General features: G+C 41.2%; 1 protein-coding gene across 4 annotated transcripts in view; it reads right to left on the reverse strand.

Moving 5' to 3' along the window:
• Positions 1-19301, reverse strand: part of ZNF585A (zinc finger protein 585A) — a 43262-nt gene that overhangs the window by 11930 nt on the left and 12031 nt on the right. For 2 of the 4 annotated variants that reach the window (XM_032248951.1, XM_032248948.1), the window contains exons 1-2: positions 12259-12377; positions 9657-9864 (exon numbers count right to left, since the gene is read on the reverse strand). The exons of 1 other annotated variant lie outside the window; for it this stretch is intronic. In XM_032248951.1, the coding sequence (XP_032104842.1) occupies positions 9657-9728 (72 nt within the window). In that variant the 5' untranslated portion in view covers positions 9729-9864; positions 12259-12377. Of the gene's footprint in view, positions 1-5521; positions 5624-9656; positions 9865-12258; positions 12378-19301 lie in introns of those variants that run through there. One more of the 4 variants, XM_032248950.1, reaches the window with a different exon arrangement.

The raw sequence follows: 19301 nt of genomic DNA on the forward strand, positions 1-19301 counted from the left end.
ATCTCGGCTCACCGCAACCTCTGCCTCCTGGGTTCAGGCAATTCTCCTGCCTCAGCCTCCTGAGTAGCTGGGATTACAGGCATGCGCCACCATGCCCAGCTGATTTTTTGTATTTTTAGTAGAGACGGGGTTTCACTATGTTGACCAGGATGGTCTTGATCTCTTGACCTCGTGATCCACCCGCCTCGGCCTCCCAAAGTGCTGGGATTACAGGCGTGAGCCACCGCACCCGGCCAAAAGATTATTTTCAGAACATACATAACATATGGGAATGGGCAAGACTGGATGATCAGAGACTCACTGCACAATTGAGAGAGAATATACATTGCAGTTGACCCTAAACAACACAGGTTTGAACTACGCAAGTCCACATACACATGAATTTTTTTCAATAAGAGTTAACACCTAGTGTGCATGTCTCTCCTGCCTCCCCATCCACCTTCTCCACGTCTTCCATCTCTGCCACCTGAGCCAGCAAAACCAAACCTTCCTTTTCCTCCTCCTCCTCCTCAGTTTGCTCAGTGTGATGAAGACAAGGATAAAGACCTTTATGATGATCCACTTTCACTTAATGAATATTAAATATAAATATCCTCCTTTTGATTTGCTTAATATTTTTTCCTCTAGCTTTATTCTAAGAACATATATAATACATATAATGGTAAAATAGATTTTAATCTATTAATCTATTAAAATCTAGGTTTTAATTTAACTGTTACATGTTATCAGTAAGGCTCTTGGTCAATAATAAGCTATTATTAGTAGGTAAGCTTTGGGAGAGTCAAAGTTATATGAAGATTTTCCTCAGTGCCAGGGTTGACACCCCTAATCTCTATGTTGTTCATGGGTCAACCGTACTTACCAACCTAAAGTAAGGCCAAAGTTAACAGGATTGCAGACAGGAAGTGGTATTATTAAGGAAGTACACTGGCCAGGTGCAGTGGCTCACATCTGTAATCCCGGCACTTTGGGAGGCTGAAGACAGTGGAATACCTGAGGTCGGGAGTTCGAGACCAGCCTGACCAACAGGAAGAAACCCCGTCTCTACTAAAAAAAAAAAAAAAAATTACAAAATTAGCCAGGTGTGGTAGTGTATGCCTGTAATCCCAGCTACTCAGGAGGCTGAGGCAGGAGAATCACTTGAACCCAGTAGACGGAGGTTGCGGTGAGCTGAGATCATGCCATTGCACTCCAGCCTGGACAACATGAGCAAAACTCTATCTCAGAAAAAAAAAAAAGAAATGCACTGACACTGAATGGAAAGGTGAGAGGAATTCAGAAATAATTCTTAGTTGTCAGTTTTGTGCCACTATGTAGATGTTGGTGCCACCATGTAGATTCTGGTGCCACAGATAGATTTAAGGACTAGAGAAAGAGGCTGGGGAAAGAAGACAAGAACAAATTATTTAAATTCTATATATATTGAGGTTTCGGTGACAGGATATATATGGGGATGTATTCTAGGCAGCTGGGACAGACAGCTACTATGGCATGGAGATTCAGAAGTCATATGCAGGCCAGGTGTGGTGACTCATGCCTGTAATCCCAGCACTTTGGGAGGACAAGGCGGGCAGATCACTTGAGGTCAAGAGTTCAAGACCACCCTGGACAGCATGGTGAAACCCTGTCTCTACTAAAAACAAAAAAAAATTAGCCAGGCATTGTGGTGCATGCCTGCAGTCTCAGTTACTCAGGAGGCCGAGGCAGGAGAATCACTTGAACCCAGGAGGCAGAGGCTGCAGTGAGCAGAGATCATGCCACTGCACTACAGCCAGGGTTACAAGAGCAAAATGTATTAAAGATACAAGCGATCATTAATATCTGAAAGCTTGATTCTTTTTTTTTTTCTTGAGACGGATTCTCGCTCTGTCACCCAGGCTGGAGTGCAGTGGCGCAGTCTTGGCTTACTGCAACCCCTGCCTCCCAGGTTCAAGCGATTCTCCTGCCTCAGCCTCCGGAGTAGCTGGAACTACAGGTGCCCACCACCACGCCTGGCTAATTTTTCTATTTTTAGTTAAAATGAGGTTTCACAATGTTGGCCAGGCTGGTCTTGAACACCTGACCTCAGGTGATCTGCCCGTCCCAGCCTCCCAAAGTGGGGGGATTACAGGCATAAGCCACCATGCCTAGCCTAAAAGCATGATTCTTAAAAGCTACCTTTTTTTTTTTTTATTTCTTCATTTAATCGTGTTCAGAGATTACAATTTGTTTCTTTGTGATGTGTGTTGATTCTGTTTATGAGGCTTACATCATTGTCATTTCTTAAAAGAAATGCTTATACACTATTGGTGAGAGTATAAATTAGTTCAGGCATTGTGGAAGACAGTGTGGCAATTCCTCAAAGACCTAAAGACAGAAATACTGTTTGACCCAGCAATCCTATTATTGGGTATATACACAAAGGAATATAAATTATTCTCTTACAAAGACACATACCCACATACGTTCATTGCAGCAAAGATATGGAATCAACCTAAATGCCCATCAGTGATAAACTGGATAAAGAAAATATGGTATATATACACGGTGGAATACTAAGCAGCCATAAAAAGGAATGAGATCCTGTCTTTTGCAGGAACATGGATGGAGCTGGAGGAGATTATCCTTAGCAAACTAATGCAGGAACATAAACCAAATACCACATATTCTAACTTATAAGTGGGAGCTAAATAACGAGAACACATAGACACAAAGAGGGGAGCAACACACAATGGGGCCTTCTGGAAGGTGGAGGGTGAAAGGAGGGAAAGGATCAGAAAAAATAACTAATGGGTACTAGGCTTAATATCTGGGTGATGAAAGTCTACAATAAACCTCCATGATACAAATTATATAACAAACCTGTCCTTGTACCCATAAACTTGAAATAAAGGTTAAAAAAAAAGTTCCCCATATATCTGAAAAGAATACACATGCTCTAATTTTCTCTTCATCATACACTTGCGTATTCATACCCTACACACACTTAACCCCCAGTCCCCAAAACTCACGTTATCAAAAAATTTAATGGGGAATCAAGGCGATGTCATGTTAGGCTGGAATGGAGTTTTGACACCTCACCAAATGATCTTCTTATAAACAGTTTGTCAGGAAGAAATCTCCTCATTCAAAGATAGTAATAAACATCTCCTGATGTACAAAGATACTATGAGTAAAAGAATGAAAAAAAAAGAGATTAAGAGGCATACACTAGAAGTAAATTGACATACAACAGAATAAATCATATCCTCCACATTCACTAAAACAATGAACTACTTATGGAAAATGACAGACTAAGAATATAGTAATATAAATTTTTGAAAATGAAAAGACCCTGCAAGTCACAAAAGGTGGCAAAGAGCAGATTAAGACAAGAGAGCAACATGAGATGGAAATAAAGAATTTTTTTAAAGAAAAATAATAAAAATAGCCGGGCGCGGTGGCTCAAGCCTATATAATCCCAGCACTTTGGGAGGCCGAGGCGGGTGGATCACGAGGTCAAGAGATCGAGACCATCCTGGTCAACATGGTGAAACCCCGTCTCTACTAAAAATACAAAAAATCAGCTGGGCATGGTGGTGCGTGCCTGTAATCCCAGCTACTCAGGAGGCTGAGGCAGGAGAATTGCCTGAACCCAGGAGGCAGAGGTTGCGGTGAGCCGAGATCGCGCCATTGCACTCCAGCCTGGGTAACGAGCGAAACTCCGTCTCAAAAAAAGAAAAATAATAAAAATAAAAGGAGTTTAATAAAAATATCCAATGAACAAAAGAATCCTTGAAGTGGCAGTATAGAACTGCTATTATTCACAGCACAAATTTAATAAATACTGTCTTAGAGAGTAGATTAGAATATTTGGTTCAAGAAGTTAACATTATAAAGATCACACACACACACACAGACACACACACACACACACACACAGAATCCAAACTTTACAAATTACGTGGAAGGGACATAGAAAGAAAGCGAACATATAGAGTATATAGTAAAAGATTTAGAAAAGAAATAGCCACATCAGAAGCATAATATAAAATGCATCTTCCCACAGAAAAAAAAAGCACAAGAACTCCAAAGGATGTTATTAAAAAGATGAGCAAAGGCATATCTGGAATTGCCAACAGAAAGGAAAGAAGAGCCTCCACCTTAATATTAGATAGGACTGAATTCTAGGGGGAAAAATATTAAACAAGGACCCAGTGTGAAATCAGTTTCAGATGCTGTTACTGTCAGTGTACCAAACTACATAGCATCAAAATGGATTAGAAAAAACCATAGGAAAATATAGACAGAAATACATTTGTGGTGGAAAACTTGAAATAATATCTCTCATCTCCACAAGACAAAGTAGAAAAACATGAGTAATACCACAAAACAAATTTGAAAATAAATGAGGAATACTATAAAAACCTCATAGCTATATAAGATACCTTATTGATAAGCTAGCAAATTCTGTATTTTGGGAACAGATTTCTTTTCAAGTGCCTATGTGACAATCCTAAAACAAAACAAACAAACAAAAAATACCCTTAATAATCTCTTAAAAGTAAATTTCTCCAATGCTGCAATCCTAATCTTATTAAAAGTAAAGTTTTTCTTTGTTGAAGTAGTTGCTGATACCAGGAAAATAAAATAAAATAAAAAGTAAAGTTTTTTGTTTTCGAGACAGGGTCTCACCGTCACCAAGGCTGGATATAGTGGCCATGCCCTGGCTCACTGCAGCCTTGACCTCCCAGGCTCAAGCAATCCTCCAATCTCAGCCTCCCAAGTAGCACCGCCACCACAGTCAGTTAATTTTGGTTCTTGTTGTAGAAATAGGGTCTCACTATATTGCCCAGGCTAGTCTCAAACTCATGGGCTCAAGCAATCCTCTGGCCTCAGCCTCCCAAAGTGCTGTAATTACAAGTATGAGCCACCACACCTGGCCAAAAGTAAAGTTAAAAAATGAAAATCTTAAAACCTAGAAATAAAATGGGATAAATGGTAATAAAGATTTGGTGGGGTAGTTAATATTCTAGAAATTCATCGTTTTCTGCTGAGTATGGTGGCTAACGCCTGTAATCACAGCACTTTGGGAGTCTGACGTGGGTGGATCATGAGTTCAAGAGATCGAAATCATCCTGGCCAACATGGTAAAACCCTGTCTCTACCAAAAAAATACAAAAAAAATTAGTTGGGCATGGTAGCATGTACCTGTAGTCTCAGCTACTCAGGAGGCTGAGGCAGGAAAATCACTTGAACCACGGAGGTGGAGGTTGCAGTGAGCTAAGATCACACCATTGCACTCCAGCCTGGTGACAGAGTGAGACACCAACTCAAAAAAAAAAAAGAAATTCATCTTTTTCATTTAGATATTATAATTCATTTGCATGAGATAAATTATTTTTCTAAATAATTTTAGTATAGTTTTGCTGTATACCAGAGCGTCTGATATACAGATAACATTTTTATTGTTTTTTGAGATATTTTACAATTTAAGTTTTTGACTTTGGAGTGGGTTACTGAGAAAACAGCAGTTGTTTCACTAGTCCGAGTGAAAACCTACTAGGCTATTGTTTTCTTCTACTCTTCAATGCAGTTAGTTAACATATTTGACTTCTGAATCTATCTTCATAATTTCCAGGTCTTTCGGGCATCAAGGTTAACACTGTAAACAAAATAAAACAAAAACCGAAAGCGAGGTTGAGAATAATTTTAGATACTATTTTTTACCCAAAACTTTGGCATAACCATCAACTATAAAACTGCATGACTTTTCCATTATTTTTTACTGTGTTGCAAATGCTGAATCAATAATTTCTTCAAGGACTTTTGAACCATTTGTTCCTACCAATTATATCTATTTTTTGTAGACCTTTATTCTTTTGTTTATACTTTCATATTTTTTGCATGATTTTATATAATATTTATTCATGATTGTTTGAATCTTAGGTATGGAAGTAACTATTTCTCCTGTTTTGTTACTTTTTTTTTTTTTTCAGAGTCTAGCTTTGTTGCCCAGGCTGGAATGCAGTGGCATGATCTTGACTCAGTGCAACCTCTACCTCCCAGGTTCAAGCGATTCTCCTGCCTCACCCTCCCAAGTATCTGAAACTATAGGCCTGTACTGTGGCACTCCACTAATTTTTTTATTTTTAGTAGAGATGAGGTTTTGCCACATTGGCTAGGCTGGTCTCGAACTCTCAGCCTCAGGTGACCCACCCACCTCAGCCTCCCAAAGTGCTGGGGTTACAGTGTTAGCCACAATGCCAGCCCAGTCTTTTTGTGTTTTTTCGAGGCAGAGTCTGTCTCTGTCGCCCAGCCTGGAGTGCAGTGGCGTGATCTCAGCCACTGCAACCTCTGCCTCCTGAATTCAAGCGATTCTCCTGCCTCAGCCACCTGAGTAGCTGGGACTACAGCCGCACCACCACACCCAGCTAATTTTTGTATTTTTTTTAGTAGAGACGAATGGTCTTGATCTCCTGACTTCGCGATCCACCCGCCTCGGCCTCCCAAAGTGTTGGAATTATAGGCATCAGCCACCATGCTCCCGGCCACCCAGTCTTTGATGATATAGACATTTACTCCTTTTTCTTGATCATTTACACATAGAAGCAACTTGTGTTTCTGTCAAACTCATAACTTAGGTCTTTCTTTTTTCTCCCAAACTTCCAGGATTCCAAAAAAGAAACAATTAAATCTGTAGTTTTTCCCCTCTATCGGCAGGTTAGCTTTAGCACACAAACTTTATTTATTTATTTATTTATTTATGTTGAGACAGGGTCTCACTGTGTCATCCAGACTGGAATACAGTGGCATGATCTTAGCTCACTGCAGCCTCCACTTCCCAGGCTCAAGTGATCCCCCCATCTCCCGAGTAGCTGGGACTACAGGCCAGCACCACCACACGCAGCTAATTTTTGTATTTTTGGTAGAGACGGAGTTTCACCATGCTACCCAGGCTGATCTCTAACTCCTGAGCTCAAGCAATCCACCCACCTCAGCCTCCCAAAGTGCTAGGAGTATAGGCATGACCCACCACACCCAGCCTACCACACAAACTTTAAAACGTACTACTTTATGCAAATGTTTTCTAATTGTGGTAAAAATATACATAACATAAAATTTGCCATTTTAATTTTTTTTTTTTTTTTTGAGACAGAGTCTCACTCTGTCACCAGGCTGGAGTGCAGTGGCGCCATCTTAGCTCACTGCAACCTCCGCCTCCCGGGTTCAAGGAATTCTTCTGCCTCAGCCTGCCAAGTAGCTGGGATTACAGGTGTGCAGCACTACACCTCACTAATTTTTGTGTTTTTAGTAGAGACGGAGTTTCACCGTGTTGGTCAGGATGGTCTCAATCTCTTGACCTCGTGATCTGCCCGCCTTGGCCTCCCAAAGTGCTGGTATTAGTGTTAGCCACGGTGCCCAGTGCCATTTTAATATTTTTAAGTGACCAGTTCAGTGGCATAAAGTATATTCGCAATGTTGTGTAAGAGCCTTCTACTTTTTATTTTTATTTATTTATTTTTGAGACAGAGTCTCACCCTGTCGCCCAGGCTGGAGTGCAATGGCGTGATCTCAGCTTACTGTAACCTCCACCTCCTGGGTTCAAGCAATTCTCCTGCCTCAGTCTCCAGAGTAGCTGGGATTACAGGTGCACACCACCATGCCTGGCTTATTTTTTCTATTTTAGTAGAAATGGGGTTTCACTATGTTGGCCAGGCTGGTCTTGAACTCCTGCCCTCGTGATCCACCCACTTCAGCCTCCCAAAGTGCTGGGATTACAGGTGTGAGCCACCTTGCCTGGCCTTACTTTTTATTTCTAATTTAATGTTCTTAGAAAACAGAGTCGGTATGATGGCAAAGGTTTCTAGTCTTTGTCTGCCTTGAGAGTAGTGTACTAAAATGACCAACGGTATACATAATGATTTCTGTTCATTTTTACTTAATATAGTTCAAAGATACATTATTAGTTAACAAATGTTGATACCTTTTATAATTATTTGTATATTATTCCTTTTATAAGTATGAACTATTGTCTTCATCCCTTTAAGTGATTTTCATCTTAAATTCCTTTTGATCTGTTCCTAAATTGCATCCTAGCTTTCTTTTGGTTCATTACTTTATTTTTAAATGAGGATAAAAGCAGCCCCTGACTGCTGATGGTTAGTCTGGTACTATCAGTTAAGCCTCAGTTTTGCTAGAGGACAGCCTGGCAAGGACCAACTAACTCATGGTGTTCTCTGTGGCACTACACAAAAACAATCTCTTGAAATACCAACAACAAACAAGACCAATCTCTGACCACCATGGTGGAAGACAAAACCAAGACCATTCTGTCATTATACCTGAACACAGACAAAAATCAGAATCTTCTTCAAACCACAAAAGTGAATAAAAGTCTCCTTATTCTACGAAAAGTGACTGCCAATTATACCTTTACCAATTAGAGCTTTAGCTTCAATCTACCCTTCCTATCTTCTAGATAAAGATGATTAAGATACCCAATCATAAAATTACCCAACAGGAACAGAAGTACAGGTTCAGTGAAATTCAGCTAAGATTCTTATTACCTATGACTAAAACCCTGAAATGAAATTCTACTACTACTTATACATGCAACAGAAGGGAAAGACATGAGAAGAATGTCTACTGCTGCATAATTCATAACATCATCTGTATTTTACCAAACAAATGTTTAAAAACCAATGTGTGAAAAGTTAGTCTACTATGGCACCTTTTGTGAAGTAGAAATAAAAAAGTGTAGTTGTTATTACTTGTTTACAGAACTAAGCAATCGAAGGAAATAAAATTGGTCATCTATGTTGAGAAACACAGCAGAGGTGGAGAACAGAGGTGGATGAACCATAAATCCATCTTTCCCCTGAATTTGTTTCCTGTAACACTTTTCAGGGTGTGTTGCCTTTAAATATATTTCTAATTGTTTTTAATTTTTTTTTTACTATTATTCCCATTTTACCGATGATATTATTTTTGTACGAAGTGTATATATTCCCTATTCAGAAAACTGAAGTTTCCTAATACACTATCACAGTATCTCTAGAGGTATAAGAAATAAAATTATACCCATGAAATAAGAACAAGATGCTAATCAAAAAGAATATTTTGAAAACAAACTACAGTTATTCAAAATTAAAACATTGAATTACAATGTTGATAGTGGTAACGAGAAACTCAAAAGAAGGGCTGCAAGGCAAACGTGACAAAGCTTCCCCAAAAAGAGAGCAGCAGAGAAAAGAAAACAGCAAAGGGGGAAAAATGGAGAACTAACATCTGAAAAACAGAAATTTTAAAAAAAAGAAAAGAAAGAAAATATATGTGTTGGAGGAGGCAGTTTAGGAAGAAACAGAGAAATACTTTCAAAATCCCACAGAAAAGTAACTTCTAACCAGGAAAATCTATCCACAGCCCAAAGATCAATGTAGTGTGATGACAAAATAAACAAGTTTTCCTTGACAGTCCACCTCTCCACTGTCATACAGGTGGCCTCCAGACAAGGAGACATTACCCACATGTTGCTCATTCTCGACAGGAAGATCAAGATTTGCTTCAGGAGCACCAGGTCTAGAGTCCAGCTGCTTCCTGTGGCCTAGCTGCCTCCCTCTGTCATGAGGTTCTAGTGACAGATCAGAGATATCTACTCCTGGATTGAATTCCCATCCCCTGGGACTCCTCCTCACCTCATAGGAGCTGCCATGATCCTCTAGAGCCAGGGCTGGGGATTCCTGGGGTGAAGTCCAGCTGGCTGGCATGGCCACAATGGATCTCAATCCTTTTTCTCTAGGGTGCCTGAAGTTTAGTGGTCATCTGTGAACTCAAGCAGAGCTGTTCTGAAGAGGTAGGCTGGAATCTGGAGGAAGATCTGGCCCCGGGGCTCCCCAGAGAAACCTGGAAAGACAATGTTCTCATAGTCAATCATTTAACATTCACCACATAAACACTTCCTGGATACATCAAGATGCAGGTCCCTGAGCTAAAAACCAAAGCAGTGGTTCTCAAACTGATATGCATTCAAGTTACCTGAAGGACTTGTTAAATAAAACACTGTTAAAAATTCTCAGCCCTGGCAGAGCGCAGTTGTTCACACCTGTAATCCCAACACTTTGTTGGGCCGAGGCGGGTGAATCACCTGAGGTTGGGAGTTTGAGAGCTCTGTCGCCAGGCTGGAGTGCTGTGGCACGATCTTGTCTCACTGCAACCTCCGCCTCCTGAGTTCAAGCGATTCTCTCCTGCCTCAACCTCCCAAGTAGCTGGGATTACAGGCATGCACCACCACACCCAGCTAATTTTTTATTTTTAGTAGAGATGGGGTTTCACCATGTTGGCCAGGATGGTCTCGATGCGCTGACCTCATGATCCGCCCACTTCAGTCTCCCAAAGTGCTGGGATTACAGGCGTGAGCCACCACGCCCGGCTGTTTCTTCACTTTCAGTTTCAAAAATGAGGATGAAAATGCTTATCTCAAAGCTACAAAAATTAAATGCGATAATACTTGTAAAGTGCTCAACACCTACCTGGCACACAGACATCATACAATAAATATAAGCAATTAGCATGCATTATCAGGTATTAAAACAATATAAAAACAACGTAAGAAAAACAAGTCAAACAAATATATCAGACAGTATTTATTTATCTATATATGTGATAAAAGTTGTATTCAATTGAGTGTGCATAAGACATTCACTGCATAAATGGCAATGATATAACTGGCCATCCACCTGGAAAAAAACAAAATAGAGCTCCGTCATACACTATTCAGTAGGCAAATGCCAGCAGGACTGACCACTTAATTATGTGTATTTGTTAAATCCCGAAGAATATTAAAATAAATTTTAGAAGTACATGTGTGTATAACACTGTGGTGGGTGTCCTCTTATTACACATGAGAGGAAACACAGACGCTATAGCAGAAAAATCAGGTATATTTTTTATTGGATTATATTTCCTAATTTTATGTTAAAATATATTGCCAAAAAAAAAAAAGAGTTGGACAAAGGATATGAAAATTCACAGAAAAGGAAACAAATGGCAATTAACCAAAAAGATGCCAACTTTTCGTAACTGGAAATGCCTCAGAGCAATTAGATATAATTTTCCCTCAAAATTTTAAAAACGTTTAAAATGCAATAATATTCACTGCAGGAAAAGCATTTGGGAAAATGAGTTATTTTATATATTGTTGGTAGAAGCTTGAATTGTTCTATTTTGAGCTACTTAGTTATATGTATAATGTATTAAAAATTCACACAATTGCTCCTAATATAATTTCACATATATAAAGCAGGAAAAGAAGGAAAGACAGATGGACAGATAACCTTTCCAGTGTGAGTAGTTTACCTTCCTCTCTAATTAAGCAGACAAAATAATCTGTGAGGAGACAGATATATTTTTTGGATATATGCTTAATTAATATCTACAAGAATACAATTAATTAGAGAACACTGTACACCATTTTTATGAATAGATGTGACATTCATGAAAACTGACCACGAACTAGGTCATAAAGCAATTTTTTCAGTTTGAGCATTAACCAGACATATTTAAAACAAAAAAGAGGACGGGCATGGTGGCTCACCCCTGTAATCCCAGAACTTGGGGAGGCCAAGGCAGGCAGATTACAAGGTCAGGAGTTCGAGACTAGCCTGACCAACATGGTGAAACCCGCTCTCTACTAAAAGTAAAAAATTAGCTGGGCATGATGGCATGCGTCTGTAATCCCAGCTACTTAGGAGGCTGAGGCAGGAGAAACGCTTGAACCTGAGAGATGGAGGTTGCAGTAAGCCGAGATCGCACCACTGCACTCCAGCCTGGGCAACAGAGCGAAACTCCGTCTCAAAATTAATTAATTAATTAATTTAAAAAAGGAACTTATAAATACTTCATGGATCAAAGAAAAAAAAAACACTTAGATTTGAACAATTTTTAATACAAAGATTTACCAAAACTTGTGATCTTTTATATTAAAGAAGACTGAAAATTAATAAGCTGAACTTTCAACTCAGGTTAGAAATCAAGCTGATTACAGTCCTCAACGATCACCATAGCTGACCCTACAGGCTCTGTCACTGACCACGGACTCCCATCACTGACTACCAAACCCCAATCACTTATCCCAAAGAGCCCCATTAATGACCCGAGAAATCCGTCACACAACCAACAACAGACGCCACAGAAACCCATCGCCGAACCCCGAAACCACCATCACTAACTACACAGGCAACCTCGGCACCCCCTGTTACTGGCTCCACAGAAACCCCAGTCGTGACCAACCAAAATCACCTCAAAGACTTCTCAGTATTGGAACATGAAAATTCTGACACCAGCGGCAAAAAAGCCTTAGAGGACCACTTCCACTTCCGGTCCGACTTCTAGCCCCTCCCCTTTGTAAGCTATTGATATTGCGCATGCTCTGAATTAACTCGGACTCCAGTTTCACCAGTCAACGAGGCGCAGACACAGCGCACACTTTCCGTAATCTGGCGCTGTCAGGCAGAGAATATGGCCGCGCCTTTATGGTGTTTATTGGCGTGGGCCGCCATCTTGGGAGCGTAGCCGTTCCAGAAAGCGGAGGAATTGGTCGCGGGCAGGCATCCTAGAGCGAAGCAGGTAAGGATGCTGGAATATGACCCTTGTCTGACTAGGCTTCTATTCTGAAGGAGAAAATTACTGGAGATGGGGTCTGGCGCTGTATGTTACATTTAGAAAAGCTAAGTTGCGCTTCTGAATACAGGACACTGAGGATAATAATTACCTGCTGGGAGAAACCGCCAAGGAACAGAAGAGCCAGAGAAAAAACACCAAGTTAAGGGGATCCTGGGAGAAACCACAGGCAGATGATAGGAGGAATCAGAATTAGTACAGTCCACTTTTTAGAGACGCCATTCAAGGAGAAGTTGGACAGGTCACTATGGGAGTCATCTCTTGAGTGAAACGACCGTGAAAGTCTGAGAGACATTTGAAGGAGTAGTAGGCTGCAGGAACGGAGGTAAACCACCTTGGGAAATAGGGTAGAAGTCTGATGGTTTTAATACAATCTCCTGGAAGATACCACCAGAGTTGGGAGGAGAGGTCCAGGCGTCCGCTTCTGAAGGGCTGGGTGGGAAAGTGAATAGAGATTTGAATCCCCATTAATATCCATTATCCTTCATGCTGACTACCTCAAGTGCAACTATAGTAGGCAATAGTAATAACACTAATAGTCTTTAGTATGGTCAACGTGTGACTACACCTAAAAAAAAACTATTTTCATTTACCTTGAAGTTAAAATATAATTAATAACAATCGCCTTACTATATCAATGAAGCTTTAAGTGCAGTCTCTGACCCTTAGCTTCTCTATGGAAATTCTGAAGCCACGTAACACCTCCTTATTCTCCTTTTTGAGGGGTATGGGTGAGGAGTTGTGAAGATACAATTCCTTTCACTTGGTGAACTCCTAAACATTACTCACAGCTCAGCTTCTGACAGGAAGTTCTACCTGACAGTAGTGGCAGGCTCTTTACCCAATAAGTTCAGTTCCAGCAGGTGGGAAAATTGTTTTCAGGGAATTGAACCTACAATCTGATGTGGGCATGCTGGATGCCTTCAGGCCAGTTACGTCTCTCTCTGGGACTCAGCTTAAAAATATGTTTAGAGAATTAGACTCTGCTAATCTCAGGTTCTGTTTCTTCTCCTAAAGGATAGTCTAAGGAAACATATATGAAGTCCATTAGTGAACACACATTTCTACCAGAGGCCTAAGAATCACTGTTAATTTTGTCAGTAATGCAATTCTGTTAAAAAGAATATGACTTGGCCAGGTGCAGTGGGTCACACCTGTAATCCCAGCACTTTGGAAGGCTGAGGCTGGTGGACCACGAGGTCAGGAGTTCAAGACCAGCCTGGCCAACATGGTGAAACCCCCATCTCTACTAAAAACACAAAAAATTAGCCAGGCATGGTGGCACATGCCTGTAGTCCCAGCTACTCGGAAGTCTGAGGCAGAAGAATCCCTTGAACCCAGGAGGCAGAGGCTGTGGTGAGCCAAGATTGTGCCACTGCACTCTAGCCTGGACAACAGAACGAGACTCCATCTCAAAAAAAAAAAAAAAAAAAAAAGAAGGGAATAATATTAGCTTTAAAAACTCCACTGAGAATGGGTATATGGTATTGCAAATGAAAATGTTGATAAATGTTGAAGCAGGTTGGTAAGTAGACAGAAGTCATTATAATGGTCTCTTCCTAGTATTTGTGTGAAAATTTCATAGTAAAATTTTAATTTAGAAAGAAAGGAATTTAAAACATTTACAAGGAAATATCGAGAAGACAGCAGGTGTGGTCATAGTGTTAGGGAACAGAAACCTAGGAGAGCCAGAGTTAAGTTCAGCTCCATCTTGAGACTACCAAGGCACATTCATTGTCAGTCACAACTCACGTCCCTAAGATGTTTACAGCGAAGGAAGCAGCTTGGTGATGCCTTCAAGGACCAATTCCTAGAACAACAGAAAATCCAGATGTCCAGTACCCATAACAATAAATGCTTGCAAGATCATTATAGTTATACCTTGATGTACTTACACACTAAAATGTCAAGGATAGTATTCTTTTGCTTTTTTTTTTTTTTTTTTTTTTTTTAAAAAGAAAATCATCCTTTTGTCAAGGCTGGAGTACAGTGGTGCAACCTTGACTCACTGCAACCTCTACCTCCCAGGTTGAAACAATTCTCCTGCCTCAGCCCCCCAAATAGCTGGGATTACAGGCACCCAGCACCACGCCCAGCTAATTTTTGTATTGTTAGTAGAGAAGGGGTTTCACCATGTTGGCCAGGATAGTTTTGTTTAAATTGATAGAATAATAAATTTTGTCATAATGTCAGGCCATAACGTAGGCACAGCTTGCTTTAGTCTTTACATAGACAAGATCCCTATATAAGAAAAACTTAAAGGGTGTTCCTCCACTTACTTTCTGAGGACACTCTACTCTAGTGGAGTAGCTTTCAATAAACTATCTCTTCTCACTGCAGTCTACAACTCACCTTGAATTCTTTCCTGCATGAGATCAAGAACCCTCTCTTGGAGTCTAGATTGTGACCCTTTTATTTCCGTAACAATAGTATTATACAAACACAGGCATACCTCAGAGATATTTAGGGTTTGGCTCCAGGCCACTAAAATAAAACAAGTCACACAGTTTGTTTGGTTTCCCAGTGCAGCACACACTGGGGCCTGCTAGGGATAGGGTGGGGAAAGGGAGAGCCTTAGGAAAAATAGCTAATGCATGCTGGGCTTAATACCTAGGTGATGGGTTGATAGGTGCAGCAAACCACCATGATACATGTTTACCTATGTAATAAACCTGTACATCCTGCACGTGTACCCCAGAACTAAAATGAAAATTAAAATAAAAAAAAGAAAGTCTATTTTGAAAAATAGAGAAGACACAAGAAAACAACATGAGAAAGAAAATGGAACAACATGAGAAAGATTTAAAACTCAAGAATTCTAAGGGTATTTTGAGTAATCCATTTGAAAATTTAACAAAATAGAAAGTTGTCCAAGAAAACACAGATGAAAATTGTCAGGTAAAGGAAGAAAATACGGAGAGGCCAAAAACAATAAAAGAAATTTGAGGCTGAGTGAAGTGACTCATGCTTGTAATCCCAACTCTTTGGGAGACCAAGGCAGGCAGATCACAAGGTTAAGAGAATTGAGACCATCCTGGCCAACATGGTGAAACCCGTCTCTACTAAAAATACAAAAATTAGCTGGGCATGGTGGTGCACACCTGTAGTCCCAGCTACTCGGGAGGCTGAGGCAGGAGAATCACTTGAACCCGGGAAGTTGAGGCTGCAGGGAGATGAGATTATGCCACTGCACTCCAGTCTGGTGACAAAGCAAGACTCCATCTCAAAAAAAAGAAAAAGAAAAAAGAAATTGAATCGGCAGCATATACAAAAACCAATCCTATGTGTATTAATGACTCAAATGTTAAAAACATAATTTTAATACTTTCGGTAAAAATATCAGTAAATGTAAATATCATTTTTTACACTTTGTGGGAATAGAAAGATCTCTTAAAAAGAAAAACAACAACAAAAAAACTAAAAAAGGTTGATAAAACAGACTATATTAAAATAATAATTTTTGTTCATCAAGTGATAGTAAAGAGAATAAAAAGACAATGTATAAACTGATGCAGATACACATAGAACACAGGCTACCCGAGATTGGTAGCAGGAATGTACTTTTTAAAAAATCCTCCAAATCAATAAAGAAAGCATAACAAACCCAATGCAAATATGGTAGGAGGCATGCACAGGTATTTCACAGAAGAAATGCATGTAGCAAGTAGATATATGAAAAGATTTTCAGCATCCTTAGGATCAGGGAAATGTAAGTCAAGATAACAATATAATTTTACATAGGTTTGGCAAAATTAAAAAGTTTGACAGGTTGGGTGCAGTGGCTCACACCTGTAATCTCAGGATTTTGGGAGGCCGAGGCGGGTGGATCATGAGGTCTGGAGTGCAAAACCAGCCTGGCCAAGATGGTGAAACCTCATCTCTACTAAAAATACAAAAATTAGCTGGGCATAGTGGTGGGTGCTTAAAATCTCAGTTACTTGGGAGGCTGAGGCAGAGAATTGCTCGAACCCAGGAGGCAGAGGTTGCAGGGAGCCAAGATCGCACCACTGCACTCCAGCCTGGACCACAGAGTGAGACTCTGTCTCAAAAAAAAAAAAAAAAAGTTTGACTCTGTCTCAAAAAAAAAAAAAAAGTTTGACAATTCCAGGTGTTGGTGAGAATGCGGAGCAAATCACACTTTGGTGGTGGTAGTGTTTACTGGCTGCAATCACTTTGGAAAATAGTCCAGCAGTATTTTATAAGGTTACAGGCCAGCTGTTGGCTCATGCCTGTAATTCCAGCACTTTGGGAGGCTGAGGTGGGCAGATTGCATGAGGCCAGGAGTTCAAGGCCAGCCTGACCAACATGACAAAACCCTGTCTCTACTTAAAATACAAAAACTAGCTGGGCATGGTGGAGCAGATCTGTGATCCCAACTACTTAGGAGGCTGAAGCAGGAGAATCACATGAACCCTGGAGGCAGAGATTGCAGTGAGCCGAGACTGCATCACTCCAACCTAAGACCGTTGCACTCCAGCCTGGGCAACAGAGTGAGACCCTGTCTCAGTAAGAAAAAAAAAAAAGCTTTGTGCTGTTACCCGTCTCCAAAAGAGACAGAAGGGTTCTCCTACACTGACCCACAAGAAGCAGTAGCACACAGCTCCAGGGCAGTAGTGTCTGATATGATTGTGATCGGCACCACTGTTTCAGCTGACATTCTTTCCTGGGAGGTCAGAGGCCCATGCTGGGAAGCATGGGTTGAGCTCATGGATGGAGTTCTGTCTTTCTCATATCCACACACACATGCCTTGGGTTCCTGTAAACCAGGGGATGGGGGCCAGAGTGAGAGGTCTGGGCTGTCTTCCATGCCAGCCAGCCTGCCTCGGATGGCTGCCTCCGGCTGCCAAGCACAGTCTCCAGTGGGCTCACATCTCCCAGCAGATGAGATATGAGCATTGGCAGAACAGACTTGGAGCTGGGCTTTGGCACCACTCTCCCAAACCCCAGAGAACCTGGACAGGATGAGCGCCAGGCCAGGGCTGCCCTGTCTCAAGTTCCTGCACTCCAGCCTGGGCAACAGAGCAAGACTCTATCTCAATAATAATAATAATGGTAACAAAGTTACATATTTCCAAGTTCTATAATTCAGTAAGTCCACTCAAGTATAAAGAGTCTTCAAAAAGGTCATAGAAAATACGTATTATGAAAAAACTAAGAATGGATTTCAAAAATGTTTTGTACAAAATAAACTCACACTAACATTATGGTGTACTAACATGTCTGAACATAATCTAGTTTAAGACACTAAGAATAAGACGTCTGGTTGAACAGAAATCCTGGCCGGGGGTGGTATCTCATGCCTGTAATCCCAGCACTTTGGAAGGCCGAGGCAGGCAGATCATTAGGTGAGGAGATCGAGACGACCTTGGCCAACATGGTAAAACCCCATCTCTACCAAAAATACAAAAAAATCAGCCGGGTGTGATGGCGCATGCCTGTAATCCCAGCTACTCAGGAGCTGAGGCATGAGAATCGTTTGAACCCCAGAGGTGGAGGTTGCAGTGAGCTAAGATCCCACCAGAGAGAGATCCTATCAAAACAACGTGAATTCAGCTAAAACTGAAGCAAGAACTAACATCAAATTTATGGTGAAGTTTGTGTGGGAGAATGGTGATATCACTGTTGTCTTACAAAAAGTTTATGAGTACAGTGCCCCAAAGAAGTAAGCAGTTTACAGATGAATAACTCATTTTAAGAAAGGATAAGATGATGTTGAAGATGAAGCCTGCAGCTGCAGGCCATCCACATCATTTTGTGAGAAAAAAATTTAGCGGGCCGGGCGCGGTGGCTCACGCCTGTAATCCCAGCACTTTGGGAGGCCGAGGCGGGTGGATCACGAGGTCCAGAGATCAAGACCATCCTGGTCAACATGGTGAAACCCCGTCTCTACTAAAAAACTACAAAAAATTAGCTGGGCATGGTGGCGCGTGCCTGTAATCCCAGCTACTCAGGAGGCTGAGGCAGGAGAATTGCCTGAACCCAGGAGGCGGAGGTTGCGGTGAGCCGAGATCGCGCCATTGCACTCCAGCCTGGGTAACAAGACCAAACCTCCGTCCTAAAAAAAAAAAAAAAGAAGATCTCCATTGTGAAAGTTGTGGGGAGTCTGTGGCTGTTGCAGGGGCTGTTGAAATCCCTAGTGGCAAAGGCTAGATGTCTTCAGCAGAGCCGGCCACTGGGGACCACCATGGTACTCATAGTGGAGCTTCCACTAATAAATCCCATCCTTCTTCCTTGTCTCTAGTCATTACCTGACATCTCAGGTGTGCCAGTCTCCCCAGAAATCCCTCCTATGTGGTTATTCTTAAGTTTTTGCTCTACTGTGTTGCTGCAGGTTATTAACTGGACTCTTGATCTCTCCCAGGCTTACTTTTGTCTGTGGATAGCTGTCTAATTGTTGTTTTTCATGGAGGACAAAGGCTGATAGCTTCAACTCCACGGTCTTATGGATGTCACTTCTTTTATTTTCCATTTTTTTTTTTTTGAGACGGAGTTTCGCTCTTGCTACCCAGGCTGGAGTGCAATGGCGCGATCTCGGCTCACCGCAACCTCCGCCTCCTGGGTTCAGGCAATTCTCCTGCCTCAGCCTCCTGAGTAGCTGGGACTACAGGCATGCGCCACCATGCCCAGCTAATTTTTTGTAGTTTTAGTAGAGACGGGGTTTC

The sequence above is a fragment of the Sapajus apella genome, unplaced genomic scaffold (assembly GCF_009761245.1).
Source record: "Sapajus apella isolate SASKATOON/1434 unplaced genomic scaffold, GSC_monkey_1.0 scaffold68, whole genome shotgun sequence".
NCBI classification, from domain to species: Eukaryota; Metazoa; Chordata; class Mammalia; order Primates; family Cebidae; genus Sapajus; species Sapajus apella.